The sequence below is a fragment of the Styela clava genome, chromosome 15, assembly GCF_964204865.1.
Source record: "Styela clava chromosome 15, kaStyClav1.hap1.2, whole genome shotgun sequence".
NCBI classification, from domain to species: domain Eukaryota; kingdom Metazoa; phylum Chordata; class Ascidiacea; order Stolidobranchia; family Styelidae; genus Styela; species Styela clava.
This window is the reverse complement of record NC_135264.1, coordinates 11,211,134-11,224,465: the sequence shown is the minus strand read 5'-3', so window position 1 is coordinate 11,224,465 and position 13,332 is coordinate 11,211,134. Positions and strand designations below refer to the sequence as shown.

Here is a 13,332-nt window from a genome sequence, read left to right as displayed (position 1 = left end):
TAATATAAAAGTGAATAAAAATATCATCCGTTGCATACTGATTTGTCATGAGCAGTCATCAAAAAATCATTCCCACACACAATTTGATGCGATGTTCTCATTATTTTTCATGAACACTATAATACTATATCAATGAGAAAGATGACATTTGAAAAACTTCAATTTCGCGTACTCCAAGAGGAGGATTATGGTGTGGTGTGGGATCTAGTACTTAAAGAATTTCTTCCTCGAGAACCCTTCTCTGTAGCTATGAAGCTAACTGATGAGGATTGCAATGACTTGTTTCGAAACCCAGTCAAGGTGACGCAAATTTATCTTATAATATATAACTAATATTTAGGGTATATTAGCGTTTTTTTTAAGGAGAAAGCAAAATAGTCTTATAATCCCATTTTTTATATATAGGAAGGTATCTCCCACCGGTCAAGCATTGGTGTGTTTGATAAGGAAACCGGTGATTTGATTGGAATTAACATGACGGCATTGGGAAAGAAGCGTGGGCCAATATCTGTTACTGGCTCAGGTAAAAGCTCAAAGAAAAAACAACAAATTGGAAAGGTGAGACGTTACGTTTCAGTTATATTTCGTAGTTTTCCAGATGCGGTGTTAACTGTAGAATTTATATTGGTTTTGTGCATTGATATTTTACTCCTCTTTATTTTACTATATCTTACCTTTTTGTTTGATGTTTAGTTGGTATCAATTCTACTTGGAGGTGGAAGTCCGAGCGCACCGGAAGTAGCCCTTGGCACAAGAAACTACATGCAGTCATTCATGCTATGTTCAAAATCAACCCATGCTAATACCGGTATTGGAACAGAGTTATACAAGAGGTCAGTTCGATTATTAGTAAATGAACTATATCCTGCCGTGTTAAATGTTAGAATCCGATACCCCGCCGAATTTATATATGTCCATTGTTAATTAAAAGGGGAATAACAAAATTTACGTAAAGCTGTCAGTTACACATTTAAAAGTGTTTTAACTGCATATTTTATTACAACCCTCTATGGTTAATTAGTATATCGTCGCGCTAATAACCGAATTGGGTAAGTCATTTTTAGCAGTTTTAAGGAAAAACGTAAAAAACTTCCTAATGATGTTTTTATGCCATTGAGAGTCAATAATTTGCCGGATTTAAGTTAATTTGTATGACGCAGTTAAGTGACGTCATAATGACGCACTGTGACTTAGGCAGAAATGTGTCTATGACTTGGGGAAATACGCAATTTTGCAACTTTACTATATACACCAGTCCTGAAAACTAAACATTCCAAAAACGAGTGTAATTCTCAGTATCTACAATGTCCAATCCCCAAAATAGCTAATCAGTTTCAATTACATTATTTTTTATGTTTGAAAATATATATTTCATCAATATAACACGTTCTGCACACTCACCGAAATAAGATTAAATATAAAGAATAAAACAGCAATGCATCCAATATAAAAGCCAACCAAGGTGAATTGGACTCGGACAGTGAATATCACAAGTGCACGCCTTCCTATTCTGTAGTATAAATTCAAATTAATACGCGCTAAGTTAGAATCCGAGATGCAAAAACTCGAAAATACCTCGCCGAGAATAATTTGCTTTTGTGACGTCACAATAGTCCTACGGTAACAATGATAATTCATTATGACGAAACAATTGCACAAATGTGCATGTCATACTAAATCTCGATTTTTATGGGTTTCGGAATTCTTAAAATAAATTCTGAGTTAACAGACAGGTGTGCAGCATTACATAAATGCCTACTTTATAAAAAAAAAACTCAAAATCGCCAAAAATGACTTACGCAATTCGGTTATTAGCGTGACGATATGATACAATATTCCTTTTTTCGAACTTTACAATAATTAAGATTACTTTGGTCGAAGTGCAATATTATTTTTCAGCAAATATGCATAGTTCTGATCATACATTTTCCAGGCGCATTGCTTAGTACAAATTCTAAGTCTTTCGACAAATCTAAGCTGTAATTTACCTCCCATCTCCTTGATGCAATTTGTTATCAATCGGTCGCACAGATGATATTATCTGCGGCATCCACTATTAAAGTCTAACAGTTTTATCATTTATAAGAAAGACATATACCGTGATATACGTGAACAGTTTCGTCAAATTGCTGTAATTATTCGTCAATGTTCAATTAGACACCCATTCCCAGCTAATATCCTGACGAATTCTCTATTGAAGGATTTTTTAGTTGGAAGATAAAAATGAATATAACTATTTTGATCACTAAATAGACTTGTTTTATACGTATCCAAACAGGTGTCTTAAAAAAAAACGGTGTCTCCAAAATGTCGTGTCCCACTTGTACCACGTGTTTCACTTGTACCACGTGGCCCAATTGTACCACGTTTCCAACTTGTCCCACTCGACACGCGGGATAAGTGGGACACGTGGTACAAGTGAAACACGTGGTACAAGTGGGATAAGTGGGACAAATGGTACAGGTGGGACACGTGGGACAAGTGGTACAAGTGAGACATGGGGGACAAATGGGACAAGTTGGAGAAGTGGGACAAGTGGGACTCGACATTTTGGAGACACCCTATCCAAACTCCGCTCACATCCTTTCATTTGGGTTATGTTCCTTTTCGAGTCCATCAGCTATTTTTTAGTAATAAGCAACATCGATAAAATAGTAAGATAATCACTTTCCTATTTTTGTTATTTAGAACAGATGCTATTGCTCGAAAAGAAGGATGCAATAAGAGGTTCACTTATTGTACAAATGCCTTCACATTTAAAATATGTGACAAATTTGGATATGAGTCCTTGAAAGATATATATTATAAAGATTATGTTGATCCTGTATCCGGAGGAAAAATTCTAGAGAGTATTCCTCCCCCTCATATAAAGATCAGTCTTATGGTAAAAACATATTGAAATCACTCACTTTGCTTTTGTAATATGATTGCCGGTGTCAAGGGCAGCATTATTTTTTACAAACTTCAGTCATTATGAGTGCAAACGATGAAATATTTTCGATAAATATACCTCGTTCAGTCAAATATTCTGCAATTGCTATGACGATGGTAATAAATTTGGCCTTTAGTATATTCATTTTATAGTGTTTTTCAATAATACCGTAACTAGTGCTAATTAATAGAGCAATCTATTCGAATTCGAATACGCGGATTGCATTGCAGATCATATTTTTGCGCGTGACCTGTAGATTAGAGGTTCAATTGTTGACTCCGCAAAGCTTTCCATCATATGGACTAACTCAATTCGACCAGGGCTTTGTATTACTTCAGCCATATATCCAGATTTTTGTTAAAAGCGCAGTTGAACGCATATAGAACTTACCGGTAACAGTTTTGACGGTTAAATATACACTGTATAAATGTTCGATAAACCGCAACCCACATCAGTGTTCCACCCGCATCACGTTTTGCAAACTATCATAAAGAATAATAGGTCTACTCATGTGTCCAATAAAATAAGAAAACGAAAAGGTATTTTTTCAGTAAAATTGAACGTCATCGAACGTCATGCTCTGACGAGTCCGAGTTATCTTGCGCTTTGAAACGAAAAAACTTCCTACGTCACTTTGCTGCGTGCGGCATAGCAAGTCCACGAAAGAATGCCGCGGTCTGTACCGCAAGCACCGTATTGTGCACGTGAGCGTTTTCAGAGCCGTATTACCCGAGTGAACGAACATCAAATAGATGTTTTGTAACGGAAAACTTTTACTCGAGTCAAACCATCCGAAGCGGATATGCGATGGTAGTGACGGGTCGCTACCGTGTTTTAATAGTATAGAAATTTTCGAATTAAGGACTGATATATTCTCGATTGTTCTGAAGATTAAACTAACGATAAAATGATATTTGAAAATCTTGAATTTCGAATACTTCAAGAGGGAGATTTTAATGCGGTATGGAATCTGATACTTGCCGAATATATCACCCGTGAGCCCTGTTGTGTCGCACTGGACTTGGACGAGGAAAAAATCAGCACTGTTTATCTGAACTTGGCCAAGGTAAGAATAAACAAACTTGTTTGTAACAACTCGCTATTAGTTTCCCTCCAATTAAATATTTTTCTTATCAATTTTCTTGCAGAATAGTATAAGCCATCAAGCGAGTCTCGGAGCGTTTGATAAACAAACGAAGGAATTAATTGGAATTAACTTAACCTTGTTGGCGAAGAAACGAGATTCTATACCCGATATTGACTTAAGCCAACTTCCTAAAGAAATGCAGCAATATGGGATGGTAAAGTCTATTTATAAACGTGATTCATTATAGCGGTGAAGTTATTTTTAAAGTTTAACCGCTTTATTTTATGTTAAGATGCTAACAACTCTGTCAGGGGAAGAAAATCTGGTTGCGCCAGAAAAATTTATGGGAACGAAAAATTATATGCAGTCAACTATGCTCTGTTCGAAAACAAACCACGGTAACAAGGGTCTTGGAACAGAGCTATACAAGAGGTAGGTAGCAACCGCGGATAACCTAACATAATAATAAATTAGATTTAAATTACTTTTGATGTCACATTTTTCGGTAGGTCGGAAGAAATAGCTCTGAAAGAAGGATGCGAAAAGAGGTTCACATTTTCAGTAAGTGCATTCACATCGAAGATATGCGACAAAATGGGGTATGAGTCTCTGAAAGATGTAATTTACAAAGACTATATTGATCCTATAACTGGAGATAAGATATTCGAGAATGTTCCCTCACCACACACAAAGTGTAGTCTTATGTCTAAGAATTTGTAATTCCAAATAAATATTGCAACATTTCAATGAAGAACCGGGACAATGACTTGAACGAGAATTCCTCTACGTCGAGTATTGTAATTTAGCAGAGTTTAGCGCCACGAATGTTTCTAAGAGTGATCTGTGCATATTGGATTTCATTCGAATAAATTTCTTGAATTTTATCAGTAAATTGCATATTATTTTCACGTCTTTTATATTTGGAGTTTCATTATATTGCAATATGTACACTTGAATCACTGCTGGCAACGTCGTGTGTACTATTCGGCCAATATTTTAAGTAATAGACATTATAGAGAAATTTCGTAAAGGGAAGCTTTGTTTGCTTACTTCAGTTCAACATCGGTCAATAACGAGACGCAGTAAGTTAACACCAACGAATCCGCAAATATTTACCCGTTATCGTCGCAATCTGTTGGCGTAGTCCGAGTTCCGATGTTCTATTTACAAATATCCGTTACGTCAGCGCGTAAACTGCAACTCAGTGCAATATTATGTCGTGCACATCGTCATAAAAAACCATAGAACGGCACTGACGCTCGCTTTGTGGTTTGCTCAAGCAGCATTCCCCCTGAATGTCGTTCTCGTCAATCGTAAGCGATATCCCGAAATTGAATCAAGTTTATGATATAAGTTTTATCAAGCAGACCTACTATTTATGTTATGGCCACGTTTGAACGTTTTACAATGATTTAGGGTTATTTTCTCTTCTACCGCTTGTTAGACGTCGCGGGACTGCTAAATACTTGTTAAACATTAACTATAATATAATAAAACATGTAATGCGACAACTTACCGTAAACTAGCAGGATAGTATTTGATTCAAACGGACAGTAGGACATACACTGGCTATGTCTATCAATCTTATAGCTTCTTATTATGGATTTATTAATATTGGATATATGTTACTGTTTATGCATCGGTACAGACAAGGTCAAGTGATAGTTACCGATCGAAGGGCGCCAACTAATGTGCTTTTATTATTTCTGATTGTACAGCCGTTATGCAGGTACGTTTTTGTTTTCGTCGACCAAAACAAACAGGCTTTTCTCGAATATTTATGCAGACAGTATTTGATAAAGATTCATAAACTCCAACATAGTAGAGTGTTCTCTTCTGTTTAATTTGAAGTTTTTAACATGACTTGCCAGCCCAAGCTGGGTACTTAATTGGGAAATAAATAACTGGGAAATATTAAATAGTTTTTCATGTTCGATTCATAAATTTAATTGTTATCGTAACCTTTTCTTGGACATGTAGTGGACCTATGGATCGTTTTGTTTTTGTAGTTGTTCTTGTTATTTATGTGTAATGGGAATTTTCTAACTTGTGGATTCCTTTCACAGGTTCTTAGGCGGAATCAACGGAGTTGTGTTATTTGCATTTTCAAGTATGGCCAGTATTGTTATCCTGCCTACGCCATCTGATGACAGACGTGCCGCTGCATCTGAACAGTCAGACTTAACATCTTCTCCAAGAGAACAAAACATTAAAAACAAGTCGAAGAGAAAAAAGAAAGAGCAATGATTGAGATTAAATAAAGTACCGTGTTTCCCCGAAAATAAGACCGACCCGAAAAATAAGATCTAGCCCGAATTTTAAAAATGATTTCAATATAAGCCCCTCAAAATAAGACCTAGTCAATAGCGCGAACTTTTTTTTACTTAGTCGATAACAAGAAATCTCTCCGACACGTTTTAAATGATTGATAATCTATGTTTTGCAGTTATTTTGACTAAAAACGTCATGGGTATCGCTTTTCATATTTTCTATGTTTGAAAATCTCGTAATTCTCTACTTTATAGTTTTATTTTTGATAAATGAAAATATAAGACATCCCCCGAAAATAAGCCCTAGGGTAGTTTTTTTGGGAGAAAATTGAAATAAGGCCCAGTCATATTTTCGGGGAAACACGGTAGTAAATTTGAGTTCGATATGAAGGAATGCAATAAACTTTTACGTTATATAAAGCTGCTTCAATGCAAGTGTCATATGATATTTGGTTCGTAAGTTATTAGTCAGAATCACTATTTCATGTATGGGATAAGAAGTCACTGTAGAAGTCCCGTTTTATGATTTTGCATCGCATATCTTTACTGTGACGTAACACTTGACTCCCCCGCGCTTTACGGCATTCTAGAATTTGTCTCGCCACGAGGTAGACGCTCGTTGCTCTTTGCGGATCAGGGAGGATGCTGTGCGATTATATATTATATTAATAATGAGTATTTCTATACTTGTGCGATGGTTATACTTATGCCATACAATACAAAATGATTATCAGGGGTTACCAAGAAAATTATTAAGTTTTTTACTTATCGATCTTGATCGGTAAGTATGTTGATAGGTATTTGTTTGTTTGTCTGTCTGTTAGATTGACGCGATATCTCACAAAAGCGAGGTTGAATCACCTCCGAATTTTTTATGTGCATTCATCGTATTTCGGAGCAGAAGCCTATTGATTTTGGATGAATTATGTCATATAATTAGCGAGTTAATAATTAATTAGTGATGTGACACGCGGTGGTGCTATGGAGTAAGAGTAAGTAAGTAACTTTGATCGACAAGTCTTCGGTCTCCGACCGATATTCTCGTTCATATGTTAGCCGAATAGGTTTTGATGTATAGTTATACTGATCATTGTCTTATTTTGTATCTTAGCATACTGGTGGCTGTTCTTTGAGCCCTTGTCAAAACAGTCAAATTATCATTAACACTAATACTGTAACACCAGGACGGTTAACACTGGCGTCAACATTAGCTGCATTTTTTTGATCCTTATCAATGCACAGAATAAAGTACCTTTCAACACAAGTGTACGGGATTGTTGGTGTACAGATTGCAGTGTTGTTCAGTTGTTGGTGCATGGCTTGGAGACATTAATTTGAGGACCCAAGGGACAGGACGCGACTTCAGTTACCCTATAACTCGGAGTCGTAGTGGGAGACATTAAGCGTACTTATCCCATAGTCACATGAATATGTAGTTGGTTAGTTTTTAGATAGAATTATTCCGTTTTCCAGTGGTTTTTAGTTTTTTTTGTGGAGTCGAACTCCATTGAAACATTCCAGAGGATTGAAAAATCCCCAGCCCAATAGTTGTAAAACTGTACAAAGAATTGTATAAAGATAAATAAAAAAAAAACTTAATACTGCCAAATTAAAAGGATCTTCAAAACGTAGCAAGTTTATAATAGTGGCAAACGTAATGGTCATTAGATTCAAACATTTTACATATAGCAATATCGACTCAGGAATTTGAATGTGAACTCGCGGAACCTAAACTGTTCTGGCGAAACCCTAGTCGTGTACCGCAGAGTCCTCACTGAAACCACTTTTTTAGCGTTTAGCGTTGCAATTTGAAACACTTTTACAAGTACAGTAATAGTATTGATGCATTCTTACGGGGATGGTTGTTTTAAAGAACATTCAGGAGCTCTACAAGCCAGATAAGAACGGAAAATGTATGTACAACTGGTACATATCGTTCATTTATGAAATGTACCACTGGTACTTATCATTCATTTTTCTATTTTTTTTCTTAGTTGGAAAGTGTGATCTATATCCGAATGAATTGACTAACACCAAAGTGATAGAGCGAAATGTACATTGATGCTAGGTGGCGATATTAAGCTGCGTTGTTGAAGATCAGCCGAGCGGAAAATAGAACGTTAACGTGTTCTTGTTTTATCATTTGCATGTAACCTGCGTTAGGCTATACCGGTACCGGTATTGTCGTGCCAATTTTATCTTATTTAACATTAACAGTGTTTTATAGTAGCTGTTACTCAAGATCTGGAGTCATAATAATATACGGCACTGTTGTGTTGTGGCACCGTTAACTCCGGACTATCCAAATCCAACGAGTGCAAAGTCCGAAGTTCAATTTTCAGGGAAACAAGATTAAATATTGACAAACTAGAAGTCAGCTCATTAGCCTCAAGACCTGAATACCGTACTCTACTCTAGTTCTGCATGCTGTTCTGTAGTGAATTGGTTGTAAGACTGGAAAATAATCGAACTTTAAGATGTTATCTGTAACAGATTCTCAAAGTAAGTCAAATTATTGAATTAGTTGATCAGCCCATAACTGTACTGACTTACATGTTCAAGTTGAGTTGGCGGGTCTCGTGTAGTTTCGTACCTAATGTACTTCTAGTGGGCGTAGAATAACAATTGTTCGATAAGTCAATCCTAACCCCCATCTGATTACGCCATCCAAAAATTAAATCACTACGACATCACAATCACGGCATAGAGCTTGCCAAATATACGCACGATCAACCGAAACGGCATTGGCGCCGACGATAAAAAACTGACTGACGTTATCGGTCTCTCTCCTATTGGAATCGTTGCGACAAGAGAACTAACTGTTCGATTTCGGGTGCTTGTTTGCGCGTCTTGGATGGCAGTTCGTATAGTTTGAAGGGCTCTATTACGTCACTGTGACGTCGTAATGACGTAATTTTTGGATGGTGTAGTCAGGTGGGGGTTAGGATTGATACGTGAAAAAATTTTCATGCTACGCTCACTAGAAGTATGTTAGGTAAGAAACTACATGAGACCCGAGTTGACATTATTCCGACCAGTCGTGCCCCATAATGCCAATGCCCCCCCCCGTTAATGCGCCACAGCTTCAGACCTGAAATTGCCTATTCAGAATTTTACAAAAGTTAACCAGACTAAAATATGTGTGGTTTAAAAAAAAGGTACTTAATAATACAGTAAGTCTACATTCAGTTTTATATAATTATCAATCAACTTATTAATGTTATATGGGTGCTCTTTTTGTTTTCCAGAAGTTCATTATACTTTTATATATTGTAATTTTCAATAATTTTATTTTTAAGTTAGGCATTTGCTTTTTTATTTTCCAATACTCTTGCTAACCTAATTTATGATAAAAAGAACCCAAACAAAAGATATTTAGATTTTAGAAAAGGAGTGGTGGGGGATAGTAAGTAGTTCAAGTAGCTTTATTCTAAACAAACAGAGTTCAAGCTACTTCTGTACTAGTCGATTGATTTCTGACTACTACTATGGCAATGTTCTTGCTAAAAATTCAGAGATAGATTAACTTTATGACCCAGAAGTTTAAATAATACTGCTTAGCCTAGTATCAATTGTCTGAAAAAGTTTGATAATTTTTATGACTAACTATATGATGTCCCAGCATGGACTCCTGTTTTACCATTGTAGTCTTGTTTGATAAATACTTGCATATTGAAAAGTACTTGCTTAATGTATTTCTGTGATTGAATTGTAAAGATAACAAATTTTATTCCTTGTTCAGAAATTGGGATTGGTCTCACTGGATTTGGCGCATTTTTTCTCTTCATTGGAATGATATTTTTCTTTGACAGAGTACTACTTGCTTTTGGAAATGTGAGTAGAAGTAATATAAATAAATAGTACCAAGTTTATTTATTTGTCTGTTTCTTCTATTCTTAGCTGTTATATAAATAAAACCTAACTCATGTTGACGTTGAACTTAAATTTGTAAACAGATCATCACTAATCATAAAACTTTATTTAGATGATATTTTTAAATTATCTTGAATCAAAAATACACAATGTCTTTTTCTCTTTTCGCTGCGTTAAATCGTTAAATCTTTCTCGTTTTTTCCAGTGCCTTTATTACTGGAATTTGTTGTTAACACACATGTGTGGCCCATCTAGATGTCTGGAGTTGGTTATATGTCCCAGCGACAAAAAATGTTGTACACCCCTGGTCTACATAATCTTATGTATATACCTATGCATGTACAATCATCTGATTATTCTAGTCCCATATTAACTGATTTTTACAAACGGTGGTTAGGACAGATTGTCAAAATGACAGATCTAAATAGCAATGTTCTATGATATTTTATTCTAGCTTCTATTCATCAGCGGTTTATCATTTATCATCGGGTTGCAAAGGACATTCAATTTCTTTTTTCAAAAACATAAAATCAAATCAAGCGGATTCTTTTTTGCTGGGATTTTGATAGTGTTGTTTGGATGGCCTTTGATTGGAATGCTTGTTGAAACATATGGATTTTTCTTACTATTCAGGTAAGTATGTTTATTTGATTAATAAAATACATCCGATATTATTCTACAATGTTGGTTTCTCTGTGATAATTTTTTATTATAGAATATAATTAAATTCAAACCAATTCAATATCCATATCATTCCGCATCCCTATAGCTGTTTGAAAACTATTTGAGTCAATCAACACATTTTTTTTGCCTTTCAAAGTTCAACCTCGCCTTACTCGAATTTACCAATTGTACTTTTTTCATTTTCACAGTGGTTTTTTTCCTGTTATAATCAATTTTTTGAGGAGGTTACCAATAATTGGAAATATTCTTGCCATTCCTGTAATAAATAAGGTTTGTATTATTACATGTTATTATCTTGTATTTTTTCAAGCTCAAATTTATTGAAATATGCATAACAATATAAGATAAGTGGATAAAGCCTTGGCAAGTTGCCCCTATTCCATTTTTATTGTCTGAATATAGTATCTTCATAATTGTATTTCAGTTTCATATAAACACTATCAATAAAAAAATTGTTTTATGTCTTTAAAGTGATAGTTTTGTCTAATGTTTCTATTTCTAAATCCATCATTAATGTATTACAACAGCTGATATAATGAATATCTTTATTCATATTTCATCTTTTCATAACATAAGAATATTTATATCTCAAAATTATATTTTCTTTTTCAGCTGTGTGAAAAGTTAGAGGGGCAGAGTTCCATGGTTTGATGTTAATTTTTGCTAGATCATTGTTTTTTTTATAATTTGACAATGGTGCTTTCATCCAACTTGGTATGACGAAATGCCTCCACAATGGCAGAATTTCAATTTTTAAAATGAAGGTTGTGCTCTAATAAAAAAAATGGGTAACCTTAATATTTTGTTGCATTTTATATTTATAGGCATTGATTGAAAAATATTTATTTATGAACTTTACAACTTACAACCAATGCAATTCAAACTTCTATATTCCAATACTATTTAGTTTTTGGGAGGATAATTTTCAGATTGAATACATTGGTAGTCATTAAGCAGTAACTTTTTTGCTAGGGAGTAATAGGGATGTGCCATATCTGTGTCATGTTTGGGACGTATATAATATTAGTTAATATCTCGTTTCTGATTGCCTTTTCAATTAAATATATTCTGATATACATCTTGGCTTTTTAACACATAAGGATAATGTGAAATATTCAAGAAAAGCATCATGAAACCTTGCATCCTCTCTACAGATTAGGAACCAAGGCTGTGTGTTTGTTTGGTAGCCCATAGACATAATCCATAAGAAAGACCAACGTGCATCTTCCAATTTACTAATTTAAAGTAATGTTTATATATATACAATATCTGTATTTTAACAACTTTTGCAATAAAATAATTATCCTCATGGCATGCGTAACTGCAGCGAAGTTGTTCACCCATTGCGTTGCTTCCTTGCCATGCATTCCAGATAACTTTCGGAAGACACTTAATGTTGGACAAATAAATTTTGTGTGCTTGTTTGTTTTAGTATTAGATTTTGGTCTCTTCGGTGGTGTGGTGATCTAATGTAATTGTGCAATATGCAAATAAAATGTGTACACATTTTGTACATAATATTTCGATGATCATTTTACAAACTATCGCTAGCAGCAACCAATGCTAACAGGTTCGGTATGTCTGTCCCCTGGTTAAAATCCATCAAAATGAATTTATTGGACGTTGATTTTATACGTTTTTGCGAGTTAGAGGTGGTCCCCCACGCTGAGAGCAAACTTTTATATATAGAACGAAAATTAACTTGTATGTTAAACACTACGTAGGTTTCATATTCAACTGAAAAGGTAATATACAAAAAGGGTTTATCTTTCGGTAAATGGATTGCGTTCGAATAAAATTACTTGCTATGAAACAACCAAATATCAGGCCGAACGAACGAAGTCGTGGAGTTCTGGTTCAAGTGGGCTACATTTGAAATTTCATTGTTTCGCATACATATATATGCCTCGTATTTCTAATTTCTATATGGTGGGGTAAATTGTGTAAACGGCAATCAGAAATATGGATGGGTATATAAAGCTTTATTGCTAAAGCTGGGAAAACCGCCATCGCCTTGAGTGGGAAGTAAAGAAAGCATTTTCGTGCTTCTCGCTGGGATATAGTGTTTCTTGAGTTCTATTAGCATCATATTACATAATGTTGCGATTAAAGTTGCAACGGTATTGCGATAGGTAAAATATAATTTAAACACCAAACAAAAAGGCTGAGGTTTGACTGTCGTTGTTTCATAATTGATATTTAATCATTTTTATGTAAAGATCGTGTCAACGACATCTTTTTATCGAATCGTCAATATTTCCTGCAGTTGTTGCGTGACTGTATTAAGAGAAATTTTTCTGGATATATATTCCAACTCCACACTGTATGTTTGCTGATGGAGTAGTCCCAGTAGCGCTCCCCAGTTTTATGGATACAAGCAGTAGTGCGTTTCTAGCGAACCCGCGCTTGGAATACCGGGTCTGATCGTCGTTCCCTTTAACAAAGAATGCTTCCTCAAGCATCGACCTCCTTGTTTATTTTAGTGA

The 13,332-nt window shown here is 35.1% G+C and overlaps 3 protein-coding genes across 3 annotated transcripts; all 3 read left to right on the top strand.

The window, feature by feature from the left end:
- The first annotated feature begins 141 nt into the window (after positions 1-141).
- LOC120333830 (uncharacterized) lies at positions 142-7,023 on the top strand. The gene is made up of 5 exons (XM_039401214.2): positions 142-300; positions 406-558; positions 694-833; positions 2,689-2,884; positions 6,086-7,023. The coding sequence occupies exons 1-5, from the start codon at positions 142-144 to the stop codon at positions 6,164-6,166; spliced, it is 729 nt and encodes a 242-aa protein (XP_039257148.2). The 3' UTR covers positions 6,167-7,023.
- On the top strand, positions 2,911-4,903 carry LOC120333843 (uncharacterized). Its single transcript, XM_039401229.2, has 4 exons — positions 2,911-3,998; positions 4,081-4,233; positions 4,312-4,451; positions 4,529-4,903. The coding sequence occupies exons 1-4, from the start codon at positions 3,840-3,842 to the stop codon at positions 4,737-4,739; spliced, it is 663 nt and encodes a 220-aa protein (XP_039257163.2). The 5' UTR covers positions 2,911-3,839; the 3' UTR covers positions 4,740-4,903.
- A 1,367-nt stretch (positions 7,024-8,390) lies between the features above and the next one.
- Positions 8,391-12,366, top strand: LOC120333847 (vesicle transport protein GOT1B-like). The gene is made up of 5 exons (XM_039401234.2): positions 8,391-8,791; positions 10,032-10,123; positions 10,617-10,795; positions 11,035-11,116; positions 11,459-12,366. Exons 1-5 carry the CDS (start codon positions 8,767-8,769, stop codon positions 11,495-11,497), a joined length of 417 nt encoding a protein of 138 aa, XP_039257168.1. The 5' UTR covers positions 8,391-8,766; the 3' UTR covers positions 11,498-12,366.
- Positions 12,367-13,332: the final 966 nt, after the last annotated feature.